The sequence below is a fragment of the Phytophthora cinnamomi genome, assembly GCF_018691715.1.
Source record: "Phytophthora cinnamomi strain GKB4 chromosome Unknown Contig126, whole genome shotgun sequence".
In the NCBI taxonomy this organism is placed as follows: Eukaryota; Oomycota; class Peronosporomycetes; order Peronosporales; family Peronosporaceae; genus Phytophthora; species Phytophthora cinnamomi.
In genome coordinates, this window is record NW_027151059.1 from 625271 (window position 1) to 644569 (window position 19299).

The 19299-nt window shown below is 56.4% G+C and overlaps 5 protein-coding genes across 6 annotated transcripts; 3 read left to right on the forward strand and 2 right to left on the reverse strand.

Annotated features, from left to right (window-relative positions):
- Positions 1 to 1380: 1380 nt before the first annotated feature.
- IUM83_10925 (WRKY transcription factor 19) lies at positions 1381 to 2388 on the forward strand (the record flags this gene model as incomplete). The annotated part of the gene is made up of 1 exon (XM_067935455.1): positions 1381 to 2388. The coding sequence occupies one exon, from the start codon at positions 1381 to 1383 to the stop codon at positions 2386 to 2388; it is 1008 nt and encodes a 335-aa protein (XP_067780578.1).
- A 191-nt stretch (positions 2389 to 2579) lies between these two features.
- IUM83_10926 (Nucleoside Diphosphate Kinase) lies at positions 2580 to 7486 on the reverse strand (the record flags this gene model as incomplete). Of its 2 annotated transcripts, XM_067935457.1 has the most annotated exons (4): positions 3625 to 3632; positions 3710 to 7029; positions 7123 to 7149; positions 7236 to 7486. In XM_067935457.1, 4 exons carry the CDS (start codon positions 7484 to 7486, stop codon positions 3625 to 3627), a joined length of 3606 nt encoding a protein of 1201 aa, XP_067780579.1. The 2 variants fall into 2 exon arrangements, with proteins under 2 accessions (XP_067780580.1, XP_067780579.1); XM_067935456.1 differs by having other exon boundaries at positions 2580 to 7029.
- A 718-nt stretch (positions 7487 to 8204) lies between these two features.
- On the forward strand, positions 8205 to 9583 carry IUM83_10927 (uncharacterized protein; the record flags this gene model as incomplete). The annotated part of the gene is made up of 3 exons (XM_067935458.1): positions 8205 to 8998; positions 9080 to 9149; positions 9224 to 9583. 3 exons carry the CDS (start codon positions 8205 to 8207, stop codon positions 9581 to 9583), a joined length of 1224 nt encoding a protein of 407 aa, XP_067780581.1.
- A 784-nt stretch (positions 9584 to 10367) lies between these two features.
- On the forward strand, positions 10368 to 12158 carry IUM83_10928 (uncharacterized protein; the record flags this gene model as incomplete). The annotated part of the gene is made up of 1 exon (XM_067935459.1): positions 10368 to 12158. The coding sequence occupies one exon, from the start codon at positions 10368 to 10370 to the stop codon at positions 12156 to 12158; it is 1791 nt and encodes a 596-aa protein (XP_067780613.1).
- A 324-nt stretch (positions 12159 to 12482) lies between these two features.
- On the reverse strand, positions 12483 to 12737 carry IUM83_10929 (uncharacterized protein; the record flags this gene model as incomplete). Its single annotated transcript, XM_067935460.1, has 1 exon — positions 12483 to 12737. One exon carries the CDS (start codon positions 12735 to 12737, stop codon positions 12483 to 12485), a length of 255 nt encoding a protein of 84 aa, XP_067780591.1.
- Between the last annotated feature and the right edge of the window lie 6562 nt (positions 12738 to 19299).

Sequence of the window (19299 nt, forward strand, 5' to 3'; positions counted from 1 at the left end):
GTCCGTGGCATGTCGCTGACATCTTGAGAGCAGCAGCAGCAGCAGCGAAACCCGGCAGCTGGTTCACCGCCGCAACTGGTGACAGCCCCGCGCGTCCGGCCGGCCGGTCCCACTGCAGGCGGGGCTCCACGAACGCTAGATCGGCGCTCCATGTCTCGCCGAGCTTGCCCCAAGCCGGGGCGAAAGTGCACCGCTCCGGCAGTCGGTCGGGATCGGGGCGCTCGTTGCTCACGGAAAGCCATCGCGCAGGCAGGAAGCGCACACCCAACCAGCCGCGGCGGCGGCAAGCGGCACCGCCAGCGTTTTTGTCTGCGGGCCGGCGATCTATCCGGTGTTGGGGCGTCGATAGCCCCGCGGCGTGAGGCAGTGCCGCCACGTATAGCTGGATAGGCAAGCGCGGTCTAATGCATCGACGTCACTGCAGTGCAGCGCTCTGCAGTGCAGCGAACAGTAAGCAGTCTGCACATGCAGCAGTGGTTGCAGTGCAGCGGCTCTCGCGGCCGCCGCGGCGGAAGCTTCTGGGCTGGCACCGGCAGAGCACGCCAGCTAACTTGGCATCCTCTCAAAAATTGGCCGCCTTCGCGTTGCACACGCTGCGATACGGGAGCGTGGCAGCCCTTACGACGCAGCCCATACCTGCAGCCTGCAGCCCGGCCGTTAAGAGTGGCGGAGGCGGTCCCACTGTCGAGCCGCGATCTTATAAATCACCGGCGGTTACCGCTGCAACGCTAGTCAAGCTGAAGACGCAGAAGGCGCCGCGCGCGCTAAAGGCACAGAAGAGGCTTCCGGCAATGTGGCGGACGCGTCTTGGTGGCGCCGCCGTTTCGGCCATCGGTGGCTGCTTGGCCCACCGCGTGCGCAAAAGAAATCAGCGGCCGGCCTGCTGGTCGACCGCGGTTTCGCTTGACTAAGCCGCGTTGGCAACGCCCGCGCACCGCCCACAAATTTGGCGCGCTGCACGCACACACCTGCCCGCTGGCCCGAGCTCACCCAGCTCGGCTCAGCCTGCTGCTGCAAGTCTCAGCTCCAGCTCCGATACCCCGCTTGTCAGCGGGAGCCCTTCTTGTCAGCGACAATCGCGCCGCAAAAAACAGCCGAGTACAGAAAAGCATCCGAGAGAAAAATCTGCTCCGATCCAAATCCCCGGATCGAAGGCGCTGTGACGAATCCGGGGGAAAGTCACGCCTTGCTTGGTACAGATCGAGCCCCACCGCGTGGCGAGGGTTAACGTTAACTCGACTGCCCCCAGCTCGCACCACTGCCATTCGCGAATTTGAACTTGAACGCCGAAGCTTAGTCTAGGTAGCGCGTCCGGGGATCAGGAGACTCCGCTACAGACCACAAAACACACACTACATGTTAACAGCACCCAACAACAGGATGGACACCCACCCGTGGATCACGACACAGCCACTCGCCGCCAACGACCCGGCCAGCCTTGAGCTGGAGACCGACGACGTGAAGCGCCAGCTCCTGAGCAGCTGCAGCCCCACGATCAACCTGTTCAGCACCTCCACGGTCGCCAGCACGCCGCTGCTGCCGTCGTTCGGCAGCATCAGCCCGGCCAACACCACGCCGACCACCCGCTTCCCGGTGGTCGGCAGCAGCAGCCTCTTGGCCCCGCTCAAGCTCGAGTACTGCAAGTTCCAGGGCTGCGCCAACTTCGGCAAGATGCAGGGCTACTGCCACGACCACATCCACGGCCGGCCGGCCACCCACCAGACGCAGTTCCAGTCGCCGTCGCAGGCCCCGTTCGCGCAGACCAACCCGCTGCCGAGCCTCGTGCTCCCGCAGCCACAGTACCTGCCGGCCTTGAGGACGGTGGTGCCCACCCGGTCACGGTCTCCGGAGCGCCAGACGGTCTCCGTCTCGGCCCACCTGAGCTACGACAGCTCGGTGCAGCCCGGCAGCCCGCTGTACACCACGACGCCGGTGGCCTACACCACGCGGTCTCCGATCTTCACCGAGCACACGACGTTCCTGTCGGCCCCGCTGACCAAGAAGCCCCGCGTGGTGGCCGGCAGCCCCACGCCGTCCACCGGCAGCACCAGCAGCTTCAAGCCAGTGGCCAAGTGCCGCCGCGACGGTTGTCCCAACGACGCCCGACGCAAAGGCCTCTGCATGGAGCACGGCGGACGCCACTTCTGCAAGATGGCTGGCTGCCAGAAGTGCGCGCACCGCGGCGGCTTCTGCATCTCGCACGGCGGAGGACGCCGCTGCGCAGTCGCCAACTGCACCAAGAGCGCCCAATCCGGCGGTATCTGCTACTCGCACGGAGGCGGCAAGCGCTGCGCCACCGAAGGCTGTTCGCACGCTGCTCGCAGCGGCGGCTTCTGCATCAAGCACGGCAAGCAGCAGCAGCAGCTCCAGCAGCAGCAACGGTGCTAAACGTGAACGTACCATGTAGATAGGATGTATGAAGGAGGTATGATATGAGGCGTAATGTCCGCAGTAGTAGTGTAGATGGCAATGTAGGGCAAGAGCCCCTGGAAAACACAATACACTGTATCACTAGCAACCATCTCGTCATGCTCACGGTGACTACGACCACGTAGCGCATACTACGGGAGTGTGTTGTTTTATCCGCCTTTTTGCTTAATCGCCGGTCGCGTGGGACGTAGAGCTCGCTGCAGCGCCGAGTCTAGCTCATCCTGCGCGTCCTCAAGTGTTCGGTCACACGTGACCTCGGTGATCGTCTGGCGACGATTTTTTCCAGTCGTGAACCAGCTCAACAGGTCAGCGGAGGCGAGTTCCAGGTCGTCCTGAGCCACGTCGAGCATTCGACGCGTAATATGCTCGGGAGTTTGTTCTTCCAGCACCTCCAGCGCCGTGGTGAAGTGCACGAGCGTCGTGAAAGTCCCTAGTCGACGATCCACTTCCCAAAGTTGCTGAGCCACGTAACGAGGTGGCGAAGAACTTGACCTGGATGGGGCAGCGTCATCTGGATGGGACGAACAAGGGAAGCCGTCGATGCAATAGACATTGTGGCTCGAGGTCGCAATCAGGGTCTCCAGTATTTCAAGCGCCTGCAAACTGCCCGAAACCTGGCGAAGGTCGATAAACCCAACCAAGTGTCGGCGACAGAAGCAGCGAGCTGCTGTCTGGTAGAACGAGAACGGGTGCCCCACTACCCCAATCAAACGCGGACGCAGGCGAGAAACAATGTCCTGAACGACACGGAAAGAGCCGTAAGGTGCGTTTTCGAGGAACCCCAATACATCCAGCGAAATGGATGATGTGGACGACGAAGCGAACGTCTGAAGCAATTGAGAGAGCTGCGGACTCAGCGCTTTCATCACTTTGCTCCATTTCACTGCACCTCTCGTCGGTACTGGAGTATCTTCACCGTCACTGCCATTTTCATCGACCTGAACGTGGCCCTGCTCTTCGTCGGAATAATCATCTGAGTCCCCATCGTCCATTGCATCCGGGGACCGCACGCGCACTTGAACATGCTGCAAGATCAAGATCTTCAGCATGGCGCGTCCAATATGGGCCTCGAGTGCGTGGTAGAAGCTTGCTGTCTCAGGTGCTCCCACGACCAGACAGCGCGGACTCTGGACAGCCTGAACACGACGTTCAAGTTCGAGCATCAACTCGTACTCGTCTTTCCGAGAGCTGCCCTCATTTTGCTGGAAGTTAATGACATCGCATCCGAGCGGGGCGACAACATCGCGAAGCTGTCGCAGGTCAAGAGTGCCAATATTACCCGTTACCGCCACAATTTGCTTCCGGAAGAAGGTTGATCGCAGTTTCGACGACCCTGACGCGCTCGAGGTGGCCAGGTCCAGCTGCGTTATTGTTGGTTGTGCATCGAAGACTGCAAGGAGTTCTGATGCGACAGGCGAAGAAGATGAAGACGAGTCGTGGATCACGAATTGAGGAGACCCCGCAACGGTTACCAGATCTGCAGCTTGAGCAGGAGTCTGTGGATAGCCGTACAAAAGGAACTTCTCTCGTCCAGCATGAGCGCGCAGCAAGAACTCGCGCAGCTTTTGCACGGTTGAAGGGCCAGACTGAGTACACTCGACCCAGATAAATCCTTGCGACTTGGCAACCGCTTGCAGTGAGCGAAGCTGTTCATCGCCGTTGCACTTGCCCAGAAAGCAGCCGATCACTGGAGCCAGCGCCCCGTGCAGTGCAAAGCACACTGAGTTACGATCAACGCCAACGTTTGAGTCAATCCACACGTGTCGGACAAGCCCCCTCTTCCGGAATGCGTTCATCCACGCTGGAAGTTCTGGTACTGGTGTCTTGGCGTTGAAACGCCGAGCATTTTCTTCGACAAGCAAAACGCTTTGAGGACCTCCAACTGCCTGCTCCAGCTCTACTGCCTGGATTTCGGGCCACGGAAATCCCAGTAGCAGGAACTTTTGCGCCAATGTGCTGCTCCCAGGTTGAGATCCGAAAAGCACTCGCCGAAGAATGGTTAGAATTAGTGTCGGTGGCAACGTGGATCCCGAGCGTACCAATTCAAGCAGCAGGCGAGTCTCGTTAGAGTCATCGTTGGAAACCTTCATCATAGTGATAAATTCATCGAAGGTGAGTAGATGGAAACCAAACCACTTGGCCACCTCGGTCCATACACTGACCGGCACAAGTTTCTTCGGGTCTGCTAACAGCACAACGGTGGGGTCGAATACAGTTCGGAAGAGCCCGTGAAGAGCTCCGTTCTTGCGGATTTCTCGTGGGTCGTTTGATGATGTCGAAGGTAAAGCGAAGTGCAACATTGGTATGTCAAATGAAGGCGAAAGCTTCACAATACTCGAGCCGCCACCACTCAGCTGTTGCATCTCCAAGTGAACGAAATAGTTAATATGCCAGTCGACTGGAGCTTGGGCCATGAATTCACGATGAAACACTGACGAACTAGTGAACTCCTCGCAGCCAAACAGCACGCACCGACGCCGACCGCACTCCGTCAGAGTCTTAACGAGGCTACGAACTGCCTCGTTCAGTGCCGTGTTCTTCTTCAGCTCACTTGCGACGTGAACGAGCTCGTAGCGAGCGTCCATCAACTGTTCACGCAGGGTAACATAAATTGCAGAGCGCACAGCGCTGTTGATCGTAGCATCCAGGGTGATCGCGACAACCTTGCGGGTTTTGACACTTTTCGATTGCTTGGGGTCGGACGCAACGTTGGCGAGAGGTTTGGTAGCACGTGTTGGTTTCTGAGGTGCGTCGAGCATTTCTGGTCCCTCTTCCAGTCCGCGAGATCGATATGTTACAAGCCATTCGCCAAGCCATCGACAGGCTTCCAAGGGTTCCGTCAGCTTCTTCTCCACGAGCTCCTTTAATCCTTGGGTCAAGACCTTTTCGACGCTGCTCTCAGCCATCTCAGAGAGTACCATCGGTCTCTGGGCCACAGTTTGGGCGCGCAAGGGTGCGGTTCCCGGTAGCTTGCTGGCGGTTGAAGATGCCGATACGGAACTACCGAAGAAGAAACATAACTCGCGAGCTGCGCTAGTAGTAGCGTCACTGCCATGGGTTGCATTTCTCGTTCCATCGACCCCAAAACGTGCTCTCAACGTCCAGGGATATGTTTCACGAGCATTGATGCTGTTGGTAGGCCCCATCAGACCTCGCCAGGATTTTATCGCGTGTGGACGCGACAGGTGCAAAGCTACGATTTCACCGCTGGTCATGAAGTCCAACAGCGTCTCGAAAAAAGATTTTCCGTGATGCTCAGCGTAAAACGCTCCTGCTTGCTCGCGAGAAAGCAGCAACCGGTTTTGACGCTCCACCGTAAATCCAAACAAACTGATCATTCGCATAATCTCAGCCACGACGTCAGGTTTGCAGGCAGCATTGGGCTTGATCAGACCCAACGTGAACTCAATTGTCGCCCCTCTTTGTGAACCACCAACAGGAATGTTAAAAGCCCCGCTGGTGGAGTTTCCGATGCCCAACTTTGGGTCAAACGAGAGGAATAAACCGCTTTCGAAGCCCAAGGCATCATCGTCTGCAAACTCATTGGGATACAGTCCCGCCGGAAGATCGACGGTGGGTAACTTAGTGGGGACCTGGCCTCGAACAGAGTCCGGGAAGTAGAGTTTTGCCATCTCCACGTTGGCTGGGCCCAACGCAGAACGAACCGTGTAACTCAAGTCTAAGCCTTCGATGACAATCACCTCGACGCCAGTATTGCCTACAATCTCCCCTGCAAGCTGCGCCACACCATCCACGGCTTGGCGAACTGGTCCCTCTTGTAAAGCACGCGCAAGTCCACAAAGATCAATAGCTTCATCGCTTGAAAGGGAGCAACCCTGCAGATTGTCCACAACTATTGCTCGAACCTCCTTCGCAATCGTTGACATCAGAATCTCCTTGCCGTCGGGGAAATTTGAGTGGAACGTGGGCAGCAGTACAATCGTTGCTCGCTCTAACTGCGGAGTTGGGGGAGGGAACAGAAAGAATCGCTCTCGGCGTGAACAACACGCATGTGGGCTACTGGAAATGCCGTTTTGAACCGCGTTCAGTCCGCATAAAGCGCGAAGTGGCCACTGGTCATGGGGAATTGAAGCTGCGAGCGCCTTTTTGCGAGCAACAACCGGGTCCCAATCTCCTGCGAGCTCGACCCATTTCTTGATCGCAGCATTGGCGTCGCCCAAAGCCAATGCAGCCGGCAATTTGAGCAACAGCGCGAGACTCGGTCCGCTCGTGATGGAAGTCAAGAAAGCTGCAAACTCCTGCTCGTCGTCACCATACCGGTGGTGTAGCTCGAACGAGAAGAGGTGTCTTGCTTCCGCACGAGTTAATTGCATCGTGCGCCGCTGAATGATTTCAAAGCCCTTGTCCTTGATCCGCGCGATAACGCTGGGAATGATGTTGCCATTCGGCAGCAGGAACGCGGCTTCGACTGCGGAGACTCCCGGGATGGACGATGACGGTGATGCAGATGGAGGGTCCTCCCTACCGTCCGATTGACCGACACCGTCATTTGTAGCGAACTTGAAGTAGCCCGTCGCGATCTCCGGCTTGAGCAGCACCACCACGAAGGCCTCTCCGCCCATGGTTTCACCTCGTTCCCTGCGCAAGAATACACGAAGGCGAGAAATGGTGAAGGATCCGCAATGGAGAGACGCGTCGTTTCAAGGAGGAGGTTGGCATTATCCATCCTACTTAGACTTCACGTTCGACTTGTAGACGCTGACATCGCACAACACCATGAGGTAATAGCTCCACTTGAAGCAGTTCACCGACCTTCGTAATTGAAAGTGCTACCGCAGAAGCACCGCATGTGCTCGCACCCTGAGATCCTGGTGACGCCGATGCCACAGCGGGGGCACTGCATGCCCCCGATGCTCTTCACCGTATTGGCGTACTCGACGTCCGATCGGAGCGTGGTGGACTGCCACTTGCGTTCACCCAGGAACCGCTTGTACACCCGAAAGTCCGAGCTCCCCAGCGCGTCCATGACGTACTCGATCGGGAATTCCAGTCCGCAGCAGTGCGCCGGCACCATCGAGCGGTCTTGGATCCCCATCGAACAGCGCTTGGCGAGACACGGCTTGCAGAAGACGTGACCGCACGGCACCACGAGGAGGACTGGCCAGCCGCTGATTGGGGTCCCCGGAGGACACCCGACGTTGAAGCAGCTCACGCACGTTCGATCATCGGAGAGTTTTCGCTCCTGGGGGTTTGACACCAGCTTCGTGTCGAGACACCTCGTGCCCCACATGGCTCCTTTTCGAGAGTGAGGACGCCCAAACGGAGGCAGCATCTGGGACGCGGCGGCAAGGCGCGTTCTTCACCCGAGGTCAGATGCCGCCGTTGGCACCGAGGAAACCCGCCGCACAGACACATGACAGGGATCGACCTTGCCGTTCGTGCACATCGTCAAGATGAGAAGTTTTCGTGCTGTCACGTGCTGAGCGGGGACCCCCAACTGCGGCTCTGACGTGAGAGCATCGCAAACGTCAACTACTGCTCTCATTGCGAGCGGAGTCTCCAACTGCGTGTTTGATCTCGTCGACTTGAGCGAAGAGATAACGATTTACGACTTCGATGTTCGCCTGTGACTCATCATCGTAAACACAACGCGCTTGACGTCCAGCTATGGTGGTGTCCTCCTTGCAGTGCAGCGTATCTATGCGCAGGTGCAGGCAGCATGACGCCGGTAACTTATCCTACTCTGCGCAGCCTGCATTCCAGCGAAGTCGCCGCTGCCTCACATTCGCTTTCGCGCGCGGAGCCTCGGACCGATGCTGCAGGACCAGTACCCGCAGATCTCGCTGTCGGACGAGGAACGCGCCAAGTATGATCAGTCGGCGCGCATCTTCCTGCTGGAGACCATGGCCGAGTGCGCCAAATTCGACCCGGAGCACATCGACCCCACCCAGTGGGAGTACGTGCGCCGGCGCCAGGCAATGAGCGTCTACCACAGCGTCAAGGGTACGCCGGACCCGGCCGTGCTGCTCATGCTCGGAACGGGGCTCATCGACGGCTCGCTCGAGGACGTCATGAATGGCCTCTACTGCGACACCACGGAAGACTTGCGCACTGCAAAGGTGCTCCTAGGGTTTCCGCTGGCAGGCGGCGCCGTCATGAACGTCAGCGAACGGAGAAGCGCCAAGGATCCCTACCGGTTCGCTGGCATCAAGTGGTGCGCGGCCAAATCCGTGTGGGGGTTGATGCGGGATCGAGACATCCTGACCTACGAGCGAATGGGTATCACGGTGGACGCCGACGGCGAACAATGGGGCTATCATACTCTGCAGTCGACGCGTCGACCCGAGTGGCCGATGGAAGCCATTCCTGGGATGCAGCGACAGCACACCGCCACGTGCTACCTGTACCGACCGCGGCGGGACATCAACAAGACCGAGATCTTCATGTGGGGGTCCATCTACAAGTTCGGCAAGTACCCGGACAAGGTCATCTACTACGGAGTCGCCACGACCTGGTTGAACGTCGTGCACAGCCCCACAAGTGGCCACGCCAAGAAGTTCAGCGTGCTGATGGAGCGAGCCGACAGCCACGGCTGGACGCCGTCAAGGTTCGTGAACCGCTACATGTTTGTGCTGGCGAGGCGTGCAGGGATCTGTAACTCTGTGGTGTTCCTTTTGTTCGTACACAGCAAATCGTGCCATGTGTGTTCGAAGCAACCAATTCTTGGCAGCTACTCGGCGTGCACGGGCTGCCACCAGGTACTGACGACACCGGTGCCTCGAGGATGGATGCTACGTGGCGAGAGACTAACGGTTGCTCTTGATCTGCGCAGAGTGTATGCAAGGACTGCTCGCGCCAGAAGGTCATCTTCGCGCTCGACGCCAAGGGTAAGAAGCCGCTGCGCCGGTTGTTCTGCGTGCTCTGCATTAAGAGCGTGATCGGTAGCGCGCACTGGAGCGTGGACGACCACATCGAGGCCAGCGGCATTGAGTCTGAGCCCGAGTTCCAGACCATGTCGAGCCTTACCGGCACCGAGAGCGTCAGCACTGGCCGCAGCGACAGCGTCTTCGGCGACGAACAACCGGCCGATCCGTTCCGCCCGCGGGTATCGTCGTCGCCCACGGCGAACTTCACCGTCTTGGGTGCCCAGGGGCCACTGGACCCAGAAGCGAGGCTGGTCCTGGACTGGTAGTCTACCTATTCGAAGTAGCAGCAGGAAATTGCAGTGAAGTATAGTAACACACAACGAGTATGATGCCTTGAAGGCGGTTCCATGCAGGCTACATGATGGAGCTAATCCCCGACGCAGGTGTTCTCTGACTGTGGCGCTGCTGAGTATGGCAGGGTGGCCACAGCCCTGTTGACTGCTTGAACCTCCTCGGTACCCTCTTGCAGTGAGGCGCTTCCGAGTCAGCCCCAATAGTCTCACAACAGTCCTCGTCGATGTTAACTCGTTGGTGTCCTCCATCACGAGACCGTCACATGTATTGAAGTACATGTATTTTTCAGCTCGGCCTCGAATCTGGCAGCACTGAGTAATGGCCACGACCGCCACTAGCATAGCGCTCGAAGTTCGAGCGCGATGCTAATCGAAGATGACGGACTTGCACTTCTCCCACTGGTGCGAGGACCAAAATCGGTTGTGCGACGCTATATGATTGGTCGAAAACAAATGCTCAAAAATATAGGCACAACATTGTAGTACAGTGGTCCACTATTGTATTTATCGATCTTGCACTAAACTGGCGCGTCAAACGGTGACCAATTGCTGGGTACAAATGAGGACGACAGCCGAGTACAAATGAGGACGACAGCCGAGTACAAGTGAGGACGACAGCCGAGTACAAATGAGGACGACAGCCTAGTACAAGTGAGGAAGACAGCCGAGTACAAGTGAGGAAGACATTAGTAGGGGGCATAACAAACAAACCTTCACTTCGTTTTTTCTCTCTGGAGCCTCGCAAGTCAACCGACTCATGGATCTCCCGATAACCAGTCGACTCTACAGCGCAGCCATAGCAGCAGCAAAATATGCAGACCATCGGCTTGAAACTCGCACCCGGACAGACTACAACAGCAGTCTTCGACGCTTCGCGGCGTTCTGTCAGAATGAAGGCTACCCGGACCCGCTCAAGCACCGCTTTGTAGAGCTGCCAGGTGTCGTGGCAGCCTACATCAACCAGCTTGCTACTACCAACACAAGTCAATGGCCTGCCGAGAAACTGCGCGCTGCTCTCAGTTGGCACTACACGAAGCCGGAGATGCTCACGGGGGGTCACCCACACGATCGCTGGGTTGTCGATACTAGCTCGGACGGAACCCTGGTGCCGCGGGGTAATCCGGCCAGGTCTGCAGCCATCACCCAGATTCTGGCAGGTCTCAGCAAATCCAAGAAGCGCGAAAGAACCCCGAAGCGTGCATCGCCCATGTCGCTGACGATGCTGACGAGAATGATTACCTTTCTGGAATCAAACTCGGTGATCAACGAGACCATGCGATTGTGGTTTTCAGCTGTTTGCTCACTCAGCTTCTACGGCATGTGTCGCATCAACGAAGTTCTTCAGATGAAGAAAGGAGACATCCACCTGGGGCTTCAACGCAAATCGCGCAAGGGCAATGCAACAATACGCTTCGGTTGTTTTACTATCCGAGATAGAAAGACAGACCATGATCCACTGGCAAGCCGGACGTACTCACTTCACCACCTTCCGAAAGAAGAGCAAGCTGCTGAGTCTTTGACGTATCTAGAGAGGTGGTTTACGCATGCAAGTTCGAAGCTCCATCACATTTGGCGAGACACTGATTACGCGTTTCCTGCGCTTACGAAAGTACCACGCAACGGCTCAAAGAAACGTAAAGGAGGGGCTGCTACTGCGATAGATGGAACTACGTTCGCGAACGTTGGTGTGAAGTGGGGCTCGCCTATGTCGGACAGCAATTTCACTAAGGTGCTCAACATCGTCGCTGAGGCTGCTGGAATCAGCCGAAACCTGCTCGGCGATGAGATTTGGTTTACATCTCACTGCTTTCGACGAGGTGGTGCTCAATACCGATTTATGTTTGCACCAGAAAAGCGCCGGTGGTCGCTTAAACTCGTGAAATGGTGGGCAGGTTGGGCACCAAGTGAGAAAGCTGAGACGGTGACCAGGTACCTACTAGATGATGTTTTGGACCGAGAAGAAAACGTGTTGGGTGACTCGCTAGCGCCCGATTCAGTCTCGTGCAGCGATGCAGCTCTGGAAAGCATACGAAGCCTCGATTATGGAGACGCTCAAATGAATAGCGACGGCACCGAAGAGTTACAAGCGACTATGAGCCCACCGGACGTGCACGAATCCGTATCTGGTATTGGGGAGCTGAAGTCGCTGCTGGAAGGTCTCCGGCAGATGGTGAAGAATATCGCAGAAACACAAGGCTCGACGCAGGAAACGGTACTGGAAGATCCTGCTACGGTGACTGATGTCGTTGCCACGCATCTGGTGTCTGAGCTTCCTGACGCAAAATCGTGGAGGGACTACGTCAATCAATACTGGAAAGCCAATCCTGCGTGTCACCAGTATCGTGCGGGCGTTGATATGCTTCCACATGAACGGAAACTCCACAGATCGCGTCTCTCCCGAATGAAAATCATCGCCGAGTTTATTCGTGATGAGTACAACAACGATGAGGCGTTGTTCGAGAAGGAATTCGCAAGCGACGTGCAGGGAGAGCTGACTGTGAACAGGATACTAACTGCTATCCGGAAACGGAGACGAACGAAGGGCTAGTCGTCCTCAATTGTACCCTCGTCCTCAATTGTACCATCGTACTGTCGTCCTCAATTGTACCCTCGTCCTCAATTGTACCATTGTACTGTCGTCCTCAATTGTACCCTCGTCCTTGATTGTATCGTCATCATCATTTGTACCATCGTCCTCAATTGTACTATCAGCATCGTTTGTACCATCGTCCTCCTTTGCACTGTCGTAATCAACTGTACCCTCGTCCTCAATTGTATTGTCGTCCTCAACTGTACTGTATACAATTATTAATAGAAAAACGAATAAAAGCGTATATTAATGTAAGTGCTATGCACGATCTACCTGGACGCATCAGTCATCGCCGAAATGGTAGTCCTCGTCTAAGTCGTCAGACTCGCTGTTGAAGTCGCTTGGATGATATTCATCAGCGCTGTTGGAGTCACTAGCTGTCCCGCTTGGATTTTCATCATCTTGATCTTCATATCCTTCGTACTCGAACGCAGTGTCATCGTTGTGGTCGTTGTCGGCAATGTCTTCGTCGTCACTGCCGAATAGGTCGACCGGGAACGGATATTGGCAGGCAGGGCAGAGGAAGTCCTTGTCCATGCGTCGGCCTAAGTATTGCGTGTTGTATGCCTTCAAACAGTCGTAATCAAGCTTGTGGTCACATTGCGGCCCTTCCAAAATAATCCCTTGGATAACCTCTTTGCAGACTAGGCACGTCGGTGGGGCAGGGATGTGCCCAACAACCACAGCCTCACCCTCTTCAACATCGACATCGATGGGTTCGCGACAATTTCCACACCTTGGATCGTGTGGAATGCAGCCGATCACGCAGCGTCGGTGAAAAGGTTGCCGGCAAGTCTGGTTTCCGCATATCCATATGTTTTCATCATCTTCACCGTTGTAGTGGGTCTAACTTGACTCACTACTTTAGCTTACACGTTGCGCAACGTGTATGAGGAAGCGTAAGTACTTAGTAATTACTTAGGTTAATTATATTTGAATACACAAATATAAGTTAACTTTAGACAAGACTCCAAGTAGCTAGTTTGAGGTAAAATGAGAACTGTATTGTTTGTAAATTGATCTTCCTCTAAAATCTGCTAAAAACTGTTTATCATCTATGAAAGGGTTGGCAGCGGCTGGCTGTCAGAGCCCCGCTAATATGCATGTCTCTGATTGGTAGAAAGATGCTGCTTTCTACCAATAGGATCTTTGGGTATGTGTGGACCACTCATTGTGGTGGCCCACTTCAATGTATCCATTGGTGTGTCTTACACCAATGTGAGGAAGTATCCAAAACGTTTAACAGATAACCTATCTGTTAAATTCACAAGTGGCTTGCAGCCACTTGTACGTGTAACCCCGTTACACCATCCCCCCCTTAAGGTTAGACGCGCGTGGTCTCCGCACGTCAATCTTTGGAATTGACCATTCGTCAATTCTCCGCGTTTGGAGAAGAAATCCGCGTTCATTCAACGATGAGCGCGCCTCAGAAGAAGATCTCGAAGTCGGTGGGGAGTCATCTCTCCATCGACGACTACTTCGAGCGCCAGAAGGCGAAGTACGGTGACGTCGTCGACTTCGACGACGACGATGAAGACATGGAGGGCGAGGAGGACTCGCCCTCAAAGCGTAAGGACTCAGTGTCGAGTGAATCGCTCGACCCTCACGCCAAGAATGTTCGCCCGCGTGAAGGGGACGAATCGGACGCTTCGAGTTCGAAGCGTTCGCGTACTGAGAGTGATACCCCACTCGCTTCAGCTGGGGCTCTCAGTACTCCGCGCGCTGCTGCTGCAGCGCGTGATGTTAAAGCTCAAGGCTCTCCGCGCGCTGCGCCTGCAGCGCGCGATCCATGGATGCCGTCCGCGTCCGAGATCGCGGACCGGTTTGGGAACTCGGTACCTCCGAATGAGGTGCCGCTGTACGTATGCAGCGCCATCAAAGATGACGCTGTGGCTGCCGAGCTGCACTTTGATGCGGAAACGCATCAAAGGCGCGATTACTACATCGGACTCTTTCATGAGCTCCGATGGTTTCAAAGCAAGAAGACCTCTTCTCGCAGCAAAGTGCCCGAATGGCAGGCACTTTGTCAAGCTGGAACGCCTTTGTTGAGAACTTCAACAAGAGGCCGAGTGCTTACCGTGATCGGATTAAGCAAGCGCGTGATCGCTTCGAGACGTACTCGAAGCGTGGAAAGCTGGAGCAACTTCATGTTGCTGCTGAGGAGGCAAATGTGCCGTGCGCTGTGCCCGAGGGCTTTCAGTGCACGAAGTGCTTCAGGTGCGGTCCGCTTGAGCGACCGCGACCTGAACGGGTACACGTCGTTCCGTGTTCCCGAAAGTCTCAAGAGCTCCGTGCTAAGTTCTTAGCACGTGAGGGTTCGGGCGCTGGCGATGATCGCAGCGCTCGCTCTACTCCGCTGTGCCAGTGCGTACTGCTCCTCGTACGCCCTCACCATTTCCGGAACGTCCTCCAGCAAGACGTTCCGCGGCTCCCATGTATCTCGATGGGGAGGAAATCCTCTCCAACGAATACGAAAACGAGCCCCTTGAGGGTTCGTTTTCGGGATACTATGGTCAACAATCCGCTCAACAATCCAGCGGGTTGAGCCGTGGGCGTCACGGATCGGCGGTGGCGGGGTGGGAACACGCCCGGGTATGATCAGCCCCGGGCTGATCAGTATGCGCCTCTCCACGACCGGGTGACCGTCGTGGAGCGTCTGCAGGGCGCTGAGTTCGCCGCCCTAAAACAGGAGCTGGCGAACCAGAAGGCTCAAGTCGCGGCGGTCTCGCAGACCGCCTCGAATATCCAGGTCGAGCTGGGGACCCAGATGAAGGGTTGCTCCAGCGCGTCCGCGCGCTGGAGGAGAGGTTGCTCGTCGCCGAGGCCAAGTCCTCCGCTTCTGCCTCGGCTCCTGCCGAGGCTTCGGGTCAGCCGAGCTAGATGGCTCGTGCTGCCGGTATGGCTTCAGCCGTCCGACGTAAAAGGTCGGATGGAGGCGCATGCTAGACGGTATGTCTAGCGTGTATGCGTTGCCGTGCCGTGCCAACACAGTGAACGGCCCGATGAAGCGCGGAGCAAGCTTGCTTGCTCCGAAATCCGAAACTGCATGTCTAGGCAGGTTTTGTGTAGCTAACAAAACTAATGAACCAACTTTAAATTCATTTATGTTGCCTCTGCCCGCATTGTCTGCGTTCAGCTTCTGTTGATCAACAGAAGCTGCTATATGTCTTGGACAAACCGAATCACGGCTTGTCTTTTGGTGATGAAACTGATTGCATCCGAGCTGAAGTCATTCAGCTCGCTCTCCGCTAGAGGCCCGGCCTCTGCGTGGTTCTTTGCGGTGTCTGCGCCCTGCGCAGACCCGTGGCCTTTGTCCTTGTTGTTGGGGGAGTCTGCGCCCTGCGCAGACTCATGTGGTTTGTCCATTGTTGCAGCTGACACTGTGCAAGTGTCAGCGGTTTTCTGCGGCTGCTGTATTGCAGTCGTAGATCCTCCCCCACTTAAAGTGGGAGCCATCACTCCGAGTAAACTCGGTAGACGTGGATGCCGCATGGCATTCACGTAGAACGGTGTATGCCCTGTTGAGGCATGCACTGAGTTATTGATGGCAAACTCTGCCATCGATAGGCACTCGCTCCAGTATTGGAACGAGTGAGCGTAGCTCTTCAACATGTCGACGAGCACGCGATTCACGCGCTCGGTTTGACCGTCCGTCTGCGGATGATCCGCAGTCGACATGGAAAGCTGGCTTCCAAGAAGTGTAAACACTTCTTGCCACAGATGCGCTGTGAAGCGCGGGTCTCTGTCCGACACGATGTCGGACGGCATGCCATGGTGTTTGAACACCATGTCGACGAACAGACGGGCCGTCTGCTTCGCGGTCACCTCTGCCGGCACCGCAGCAAGATGGTACATCTTGCTGAAGCGGTCGACAAAGACCACAACACCGGTGTTCCCTCCGCTATCCGGGGGAAGACCAAAGATGAAGTCCAAAGACATGGACTTCCAACACTCCGACGGAGTCGGTAGTGATTGTAATGGAGCCTGCGCAAACGGCGCAGGCTTCACGCGTTGGCATACCTCGCAAGCACGGATGTACTTGCGCACCCACTTATATTGGTGGTGCCAGTAGAAGTCGCGCGTGAGAAGGACGTAAGTCTTCTCACGTCCGAGATGTCCCGCAGTCGGGGCATCATGATACTCGTACATGATCCTGAGTCGCAGGTCATGGTCATTCGGCACGACAACGCGATCCGCGTTGTCGTCGACTGCGTTGTAGAGTAGCAGTCCGTCGTGCACACGAAAGCGGTGTGCGCGCGCTCGAAGGTGCTTGGGCAGCTTCTGACGGGACTTGTCAGAAGGCGCTGTGCCATAGGCCAGCAAGAGCTTCGCGTCCGCGTCGTGCGCGTACGCGGCCTTCACATCATCCAACAGAGATGATGTGGGTTTGCTCGATCGCATGGCGTCAATGGCATTGACGTCAACAGCTTCTGCATAGTCCGGCCGACGTGATAACGCGTCGGCCACCACGTTCAGTCTTCCGGGTTTGTATTCGACCCGGAAGTTATACCCGCAAAGAATGAGAGCCATCTCGCCATTCTTTGTGAAATGTGGCGACTTCACTGCGGTACGCAGTGAAGCATGGTCGGTGTAGACCACAAATGGTCTACTCCCAAGCAAATACACTCGGAACTTTGCGAGTGCATACTTCATGGCAAGGAGTTCCTTGTCATGCACCGGATAGTTGCGCTCAGCTGGCTTCAGCTGACGCGATTGGTAGTAGACGACACGATCACGGCCCTCGTGATCGTGCTGCATTAACGCGCATCCGATCGCGAAATCGGATGCGTCACACACTACGTGAAATGGGCGATCTTGGTCAGCCACTGCCAAGATCGGCGCCTCAGTCAAGCCCCGCTTGACTGCATCGAATGCCTTTTGGCAATCGGGTGTCCAATTCCACACAGCTTCTTTCTTAAGAAGCTGTGACAGCGGGCGGATCTTGCCCGCATAGTCCTCCACGTACTTGCACAAGTACGTGGCCAAGCCAAGGAACTGCCTCAGTTCCTTGACACTTGATGGCGTTGGCCATTCGTTAATCACTCTGACCTTTTCTGGGTCAGGGCGGACACCATTCTTCCCTACGAGACACCCGAGGACGGGTATCTCGCTCGCCCCGAAGATACACTTCTTCAGGTTCGCGTAGAGCTTATGCTTTCGCATAAGCTCAAGTATGCCGGAGATGCACCCTGTGCATCTCTACGTCGGTCTTCCCGTCCACAGCCCGGCTGTGGATGAATACATCATCGAAGTAGCTCGGTGCGAAGTCGCGCACCGAGCGCAACAAGTGCGTCACGCACCTGTTGAAAGTCGCAGGGGCATTCTTAAGCCCCTGTGGCATTACTAGCCATTCCCAGAGCATGCCGCTTGGCGTGCTCACTGCCGTGAGAGGGATATCGCTCTCACGCATTAGGATTTGATAAAATCCATCTCGCAAGTCGAGAGCACTGTAAACGGTGCTCCCGGCCATCGAATCGATGATAACATCTTTTCGCGGTATCGGCGTCTGCGCCGGTACCGTCGCATCGTTCAGCTTGTTGTAAGCATGAACGATGCGCCGTCCGCCCTGTGGCTTCTTGACACAGAACGTCGGAGCACTGTGCGGGGATTTTGATTCCCGCACTTGTCCTGCTTTACGACGACTTTCAAAGAAGTCGTCGATCGCTTTCACTTGCTCTCGCGGCAGTGGCCACTGCCGCGTGACACAGTACTTTGTGCCCGGCACGAGATCAATCTCGTGCTGAGTGCCCTTATCCTGCGGAAGCTCCGCAGGAATGTCTTCCGGGAGTACGTCTTTGTACTCCCTCAGCAATTCGTAATAGGGACTCGACTTCAGCGAGTCCCAACCTTGTTCCTCGAAGCGCTCTCGCTTCGTCTTCGCACTGAGAGTGTCTTCACTCTCAGTGGTACTTCCCATGAAGAGCTGCCTCAGCTCTTCGCTCTCGCTCGCCGTTCTTTCGCTGTCCGAAAGAACGCAGACTTGCTCGATGCGTCCATCGTGCAAGTCGCGCGTGAAGCGCTTCCAGCTCATGGCTGGAAGCGAAGTCAACTCCGACGCCGTCGTCGGAGGACTAGCGAGTTCCATGTCACGATACTGGAATCCAGTATCGGTGCGCGTCAAGACGCTTAGCGTCTTGACATTCGGCGTCACCGCCGCAGTCTGCCCAGCAGACTGCTCTTGTTGCGTCTCGGTCCCGGACCGAGATTTGCGCAGCGTTTTCCGCTTGCGCCGTCTTTTCTTGTTGTGCGGAGCCCGGCTCCGCACAGTTGTTCTTCTTGTCCAGGCCCGGCCGTGGACAGTCGTTCGCCGGCGGACCCTGTCCGCGGGCGCGCGGTATCAAGCCCGGCTTGACCGCATTTTCCTTCGTGCAGCCCGGCTGCACGGTAATGTGTCCTTCGCCGGCAGACCCTGTCTGCGGGCGCGCGATATCAAGCCCGGCTTGATCGCATGAGCGCTTCGTCGTGCAGCCCGGCTGCACGACAGCATGTAATTGCGTCAGTGCGGTACGTTTGCAACCGTCCGCACTGTTTGCAGCGTCAACTCCCGGAGTTGACACGCCTTCGTCACCTCGACGCCAATCATTGGCGGAGCCCCTCATGACCGAGGGTGCGTCGGCTCCCGGAGCCGACGCGTCGTTGTCGACCTGACCGCTTCGGGTCAGGGACTGTCCCTTACACGCTTGAACGTGGGTGTTGGTTCCCGGAACCAACACATCTTTTTTCCGCCGTCGGCAGCATTGCCGACGTGGTCTCACTTGTGCGCGCCCTCGCGCACTTCTTGGCACTCCGGGACAGCTGCATAAAGCGCTGTCTCGACTGGTGAGCCGCGCGCACCTGCTGGTGCGCGCGCTGCGGTAACAGGGCCATCGCTCTCTGTTCCGCTGTCGCGTCCGAAGCGCACGAGCGTGCGCTTCTTCCAGTCTATCACCGGATCATGCCGTGCAAGCCACGGCATGCCCATTACTACGTCGAACTTATCGTCCAGGTCCAGGACGATAAAGTGTTCGACAAACACTCGTTGTTTGTACGAGAAGCGCACGTTCACGACGCGCTTCTCGGTCTTCACGATGGCACCTGTTGCCAGTCGTACCTCCAGAAG